We start from the raw sequence: 6,124 nt of genomic DNA, 5'->3' as shown, positions 1-6,124 counted from the left end.
ATACAATTGTGCATACATATATATAATGACATAGTGGGGCATCAGCGTGGTTAGCAGTGGTTCCTTCACAGCAAGAAGGTCCTTGTTTTGAATCCACCAGGCAGCTATGCACTCTTGTATGAGGTTTGCATGTTCAACCAGCTCTCTCCAGGCACTTCAGATTCCTCCCATAGTCCAAAAACATGAATAGAGTTAAGTTAATTTTTTATTCTAAATTGACCCTTGGGGATAAATAAAGTCTTTCTGATTCGGATTCTGTGATTGTGATTCTGCTCCAGATCTCAACCTGAATAAAACCCCAGACCCGGAGATGAAATTAATAATGAGCAGAACCGAGTTAAGATTATTGATGTGGCCCAGTCCCATTTTCTCATGTGGCTCCTTGGAAAAATGAACAGCCAACCCCTTTGCTTTGTTCTTATGTTTCTTGTATTTTGCACACCTCTGTTGCTTGTGAAGCTTGCACACAAGAATTTCATGCACATGTGCTGTACCAGTGTACCAGCACATGTGATGTGACAATAAAAGTGATTTGATTTGAGCTTGGTGGAGCTCAATGACAACAAAAATCACAAGGTGCACGCTTAGTATACATGTCTGGGGATGCATTTGGCATGTATAAATTTATGTTTAGTTGAATTACAACACAGCAGCCCTGCAAAAGACTGGCGAACTGTCTAGGGTATACCCTGCCTTTCACTTTATTAGCAAACTAGATAAGAAACATGCATAGATCAGTAAATATGCTACAAATATATTATGACACACCATTCTAATCTGACATTCCATTCAGTGTTATAAAATATAAATATGATTGTGTAATTTGTATAAAATACAGATGTTGGCACTCATGGTGTCCTCGGCAATGTTTGTGCAAAGTTTCATCAAGATTGGTCCACTTGTCTAGGAGGAGATAGAGAACACATAAGCATATATACACTACAGTCATTATAGTATGATGATAGCTGGATAAAAGGTTAACAAAAGGGATGGATGGATGGATGGGTTGGTACACATCAGTTTTGGCCAGCACTCAGTCCACAGAAAAGGGGTGGAACAGGTGTTTAATGGGGTCCCAGCTGCTCGTTTTTGCCTGGGGCTCTCTTTTAGAAGTGTAATAAAGCTGTCTCCATATACCGCAGATGTGAATTCATCATTTTTTAATAGCTTATTGTGGGGAGGGATATAGGTGCTCATTACAGATTGAAGATTAAGCACAAAAAGAGGGAGAGAGACATAAATGTCCCTGCCTTGAACCGTGGTTAGTAGTCGCCATCTCAACCATCTCAGCTGGCTGTGACTGAAGAGCAGATGTGGCGGACAGTGACACAGTAGTTGCTGAACTCTCATCTGTAGATTGTTAAACTGGTGTTTTGTAGTTAGATGACCAAAAATATTTTTCCTATAACCGGACATCTGCACTGCAGTGTGGCGGCAGCAATTCGGAGCAAACAGGGGTAAATATTTGACATTGTCACCTCACGAAGGTTCAAGGTGTGATAACGGCTCTATTCTGTGTCACTGCAATAAAAAATCTGAAATGTTGAGCACAACTGAGCCTGCAACTCCAGTTTTATCACAGCCCTGCTGTGTTGCTCAGGCCTCTTATAGATTGTAGCCAGGAAATGTTTAAACGTTACTCAACATTCAGAACTGCTTGTGCTACTTTTTTTTAAGGCAGTACATTTTATGACTGTTGTGCAACAAGGGTCCCTCAAACATGTTACATTTCCTGATAAAACAAAATGTTATCATTTTGTGGGTTTTGTTGCAGTTTCACACCAATGAATGTGAAACAGTCAAAAATACTTCATGAGAAGTTGAAGTGTGCACCGAGGAACTTTCTCATACTTATGTATGGAGTTGCATTAATGTAAAGTGTAAAATGATGAAATTAATAGACTAAAGCTAATGTAGAAAAGTAATGGTGAAATGAAATAATTTCCAGGAAACAACAGAAGCTTACATTTTTGTTTATTTCAGTGAAATTTCACTCATAATTTTTAATTTCATGATCTGCTCAGTCGATGTCCGAGCCATTGGGAATTGCTTCATGTGAAGATAAAGTTCTTGTATCACAGAGAACTCATATAAAATCCACCTATAGTTACTATTTTGAATATTAGGATTGTTTTAGAACCCAATTAATAACCACAGAGAAAAAAACTTCCTATCATAGACACAAGGGTTTGTACAGTTTTAGTCAAATAAACCTGCATCAGTGATCATCAAATCGTCAACATCCTTTTATTTAATTTCTTCTTTCCACTTCTGGCTTCAGGGAATGACATATTCACAGATGTACTTTTTCAGGCTGCGACACACCTCATCATACCACTTTCCTTGTGCAGCCACTGAAAGAGCAACACAGCTCTCCCTCTTCGTTCCTGTGGGCTGCTTCTTGGAGCGATCCCAGTTAAAGAAGCGGACTGGCTGGCTGTTGACATCGACATACTGGCCTTCTTTCACTATGTCTGCCACACCGATCCAGAAGTCCTTAGACCCGGGAGCACTCCTCCTTGCATAGTCTCTCAGTTCATTGTTTTCCAACATGTCCCGCGGTGTTGCAAGAGTTCCACCTTGTGCAATGCAGTCTTCATTTGCTTCATGGTAATGTTTGGGTTCCTCAATTGTAAGATAACACTTTCTATGAACTTTGATGCCCCGGAGACACACTGAAAACACAAAGCATTTACTTCATGAATTAATGAATGGTAAAGTAACACTATAAACTAGTCCCATCAAATTACATTGCAAGAACTATTCATGTAACCATCATGCAGCTTGCAAGTGAACCTGTTACTTTGCATTTAAAGGCTTCTTGGAGTGTTGCTGCCCTCTGCTGATAAGCTGGCACCATAAGGTTCATTCTACAATTAGGGGTACGCTTCATGTCTGCAGGCTGTATTGATCAATTTCATTAAATATTAATTTCAAGAAATTATCAAGTTTATATTCAGGCACATTTCTCTTTAATTAATACAGAAAAAGTCAACAGTTTTCATAATTTATATAGCAGAAAATTGGTATGCTATATCAGAATTAGCCTTTTGAGTTTGTGTATTAATTTCATTTTTATTTCTTCAAAGTCTCTTCTAACCCATTGATTTTCATTAAATCATTCACTTTGTGTTCAAGAAATCCTTGTTAAAGATTTAAATTCCTTCTGTTGAGGGAATTTGAAATGGTCAACTGCAACTTGACCTCAGTAGCTGATTAAAGAATAATTTGCTCTTCAGCATCCTCAGCAGCCTCTTCTCGGCCACAGAAAATCCAGTGCTGTTGTCAGACTTCAGATTTTGAAATCAAATAGGTGGAAAACCTCCCAAGAGACTCGAGGACTTTCTATGACACTGCTAATATCTGACAAAATATTGAATTTAAACATTAGCACTTAAGCAGCAGTTGATGGATTTTACACACTATAGGAGTATGTTGTGAAAGCGTCTCGATTATTATTTTTTCTTCCTTTTTTAGTTGATATGAAATGTGCGTCAGATTACAGAATCACTCTGACTTTTAAACTCTGGCTATTAAGTTATAAATGCAGCACTGTTCACACTCTTGCTCGTCTTGCTTGTCTGTACATTAATATTACTTTATCAGGAATGCAGAAACGCTCTCACTAATACCTGTCTGCAGTGCCAGCATCTCTTTCAGAGAATTGACCTCCTGCCACAACCTCTGGAGCTGTGACATCACATCCTCTTCCTCTGTAGCTGCACAAGGAGGAGACAATTAAGAAAAAAACACACACACACAGGTCAGATAAAGCCATGATTTGATAGGATTTATACAATTACCTCCAGACTGGCGAGGTGAAACAGCCTTCCTGGTGCGAGACGGACCGCTGTTGCAGATGTGAAGCAAGGAGAAGCTGAGGACGAGGAAGACAGGGAGGGCCCGGCGTGCCATGTCTGCGGCCAGCGTACAGGACACAGTGGCCCACGTTGTGCTGCTGTGAAAGGAACCAAAAGCTCTGCAGGCTGCTCAATATATACAGGTCCTCTGTATGCCTTTCCCTGTATTGACTCTAAATGTGTTAGTTTTTGCCCAAACATCAGGAGGAGGTGAGGGAGGTTAAAAAGGGTGGAGGCCAATAATGATTTCCTTGTGTCGAGTTATTTTTAGATAAATATTTACTTGGGACAAGGTACGCTAAGAAGCATTCACTTTCATTTCACAAACAAACCTGAAATCCATTGACTGCTTCAATACTACAGAGTGTTCTTCCTCTTTTCATATGTTAAGTTTGGACGTAATCAACTTGAGACTTGAAAACTTATACCACCTCTTAAGTGTCAAATGATGCAGCCTGGCAATGAATTATCATTGTGCTCAGGAAAGGTTTAACCAACCACTTCAATAAATTTAAGCAACTAAATATACCTGGTACATTAATACAGCCTAGCTCTAGGCCTGTTTCAATCACAGGGACAGTTATGCAATATTTGAACATAAGGCTGCTATTAGAAGTCCAGTTTACAGCTTTAATGCAGGCGAGTTATTTTTAGAGGGAGACGTATACAGACGGGAGTGGGAGCTAAATAAGAAAAAAAAAACTATTGGGCATATTTGCTCAATATAGCTATTCAACTGTCAAAACCAGTTCAAGCACGTTTTCCTATTTTAGATCCTCAAACTGTTTTTTTAATAATACATCCACCCCCTGAGTGACATATTCTCTGGAATAATGCATTCCAATTATTTATTATGGAATTTAATACATATAGATGCATATATGTCAACATGATGCGGCGAATGTGTGAGAAACAAATAATCCTACAAAATGAGCTTTTATAGACTTGTTGCTTAGTATTCAGTGGCACGAATAAAGTTGTGCAAGCACATTAATGTATGATGTTCGAATGCAACCTCTGCTGGCACTTTTTTTCTTCCTCTCGAGGCACATTTAAGATGCAGCTCAAACACCGAGGTAGACAGACAGCTACGTAGCGGGTTATTTCTGGTTTAACTAAAAATTGCTCATTGCTCAAGACCAAATGTGTGTGAATCTTCAAATAAGGCGGCGTTTGCAGCAGTTTTGCCCAGAGTGCACTCCTGATTCTGACCAAACAAACTTTGGGGACATCACAGCAAAAGCCAAAATGAAACTGAGTAATGTTCGACCACCATCGTCATTAGACACAAGCACCATTGTCCTCCTCTGAGATCCATATGTTCTTTAGCAACACAACTGTGTTTCAGCTCTCTGTTTAAAGAGAAATCCCTGATGCTGTTGTCATCTTGTGCAACACTGAAGGCTTACAAAGAATCTGATTTACTTGTATGTCATGAGTTTTGTGTTTCAGATTCCTGTTAATATATTTTGATATTATGTTTCAGTTTTTGTTTTGTTTTGGGGGGTTTTTCTTCCTTTTTCTATCTTGGTATATTATGAGTTTTATTATTTTGAGTGTAGTCCCTGCTTTGATTTCATAGCCATCTCCTCATGGGTTTCCCTGTAAGTCCCTTTCCCCTCTTGTGTACCTTTTTCTTCTCCTCTCGGTCATCCGGTTACTTCCTGTTTTACTTTCAAGGTGCTTTTTACCTGCAATTTTTTCTCCTTTATGATTCTCAGCCCCACCTTGACTGTCTTCACTTGTCTTGATTAGTTTCAGCTGTGCCCCGATCCCCACCTGTTTCCTGATAGTGTATAACCCTGTGTTCATCTTTGTTTGCAATGTTCATTCCTTTTTGAATTTTTTCCTTGGTGCATTATTTACTTTCATGGTGTGTTATCCTGCTGTAGACCATCAGATGGGTACACTGTCGACATTAAGAGATGGACACGGCGTGGTGTTTAAATGATGCTCAGTTGCTACTAAGAGGTCGAACATTGTGCTAAGAAAATATCCCCCACACCATTGCACCAGCAGCAGTCTAAACTGTTGACATGAGGAATGCTCTCACGCTGTTTACACCAAATTCTGACCTTACCCTTCAAATGTCACAGCAGAAATCAGGAGTTGTCAGACCAATTCAATTCAATTTTATTTATATAGCACCAAATCACAACAACAGTCGCCTCAAGGCACTTTATATTGTACAGTAGATCATACAATAATAGATACAGAGAAAAACCCAACAATCATATGACCCCTATGAGTAAGCACTTTTGGTG

The 6,124-nt window shown here is 39.3% G+C and overlaps 1 protein-coding gene across 1 annotated transcript; it reads right to left on the bottom strand.

Annotated features, from left to right (window-relative positions):
- Positions 1 to 1,957: 1,957 nt before the first annotated feature.
- On the bottom strand, positions 1,958 to 4,017 carry clec3a (C-type lectin domain family 3, member A). The gene is made up of 3 exons (XM_040011886.1): positions 3,804 to 4,017; positions 3,633 to 3,719; positions 1,958 to 2,675 (listed from the first exon to the last, which is right to left on the bottom strand). The coding sequence occupies exons 1-3, from the start codon at positions 3,913 to 3,915 to the stop codon at positions 2,278 to 2,280; spliced, it is 597 nt and encodes a 198-aa protein (XP_039867820.1). The 5' UTR covers positions 3,916 to 4,017; the 3' UTR covers positions 1,958 to 2,277.
- Between the last annotated feature and the right edge of the window lie 2,107 nt (positions 4,018 to 6,124).

Source organism: Simochromis diagramma, unplaced genomic scaffold (genome assembly GCF_900408965.1).
Source record: "Simochromis diagramma unplaced genomic scaffold, fSimDia1.1 OVJJ01000603.1, whole genome shotgun sequence".
In the NCBI taxonomy this organism is placed as follows: domain Eukaryota; kingdom Metazoa; phylum Chordata; class Actinopteri; order Cichliformes; family Cichlidae; genus Simochromis; species Simochromis diagramma.
This window is presented reverse-complemented; position numbering and strand designations above follow the sequence as displayed.

What these genes read in the sequence shown, in the direction of transcription:
- clec3a (XM_040011886.1), bottom strand. Translation starts at nt 3,915, where the DNA reads ATGGCACGCCGGGCCCTCCCTGTCTTCCTCGTCCTCAGCTTCTCCTTG. An exon ending in TTCACCTCGCCAGTCTGGAG is followed by an intron (nt 3,720 to 3,803) that starts GTAATTGTATAA and finishes CTCCTTGTGCAG; the next exon opens with CTACAGAGGAAGAGGATGTG. An exon ending in GATGCTGGCACTGCAGACAG is followed by an intron (nt 2,676 to 3,632) that starts GTATTAGTGAGA and finishes TTGTGTTTTCAG; the next exon opens with TGTGTCTCCGGGGCATCAAA.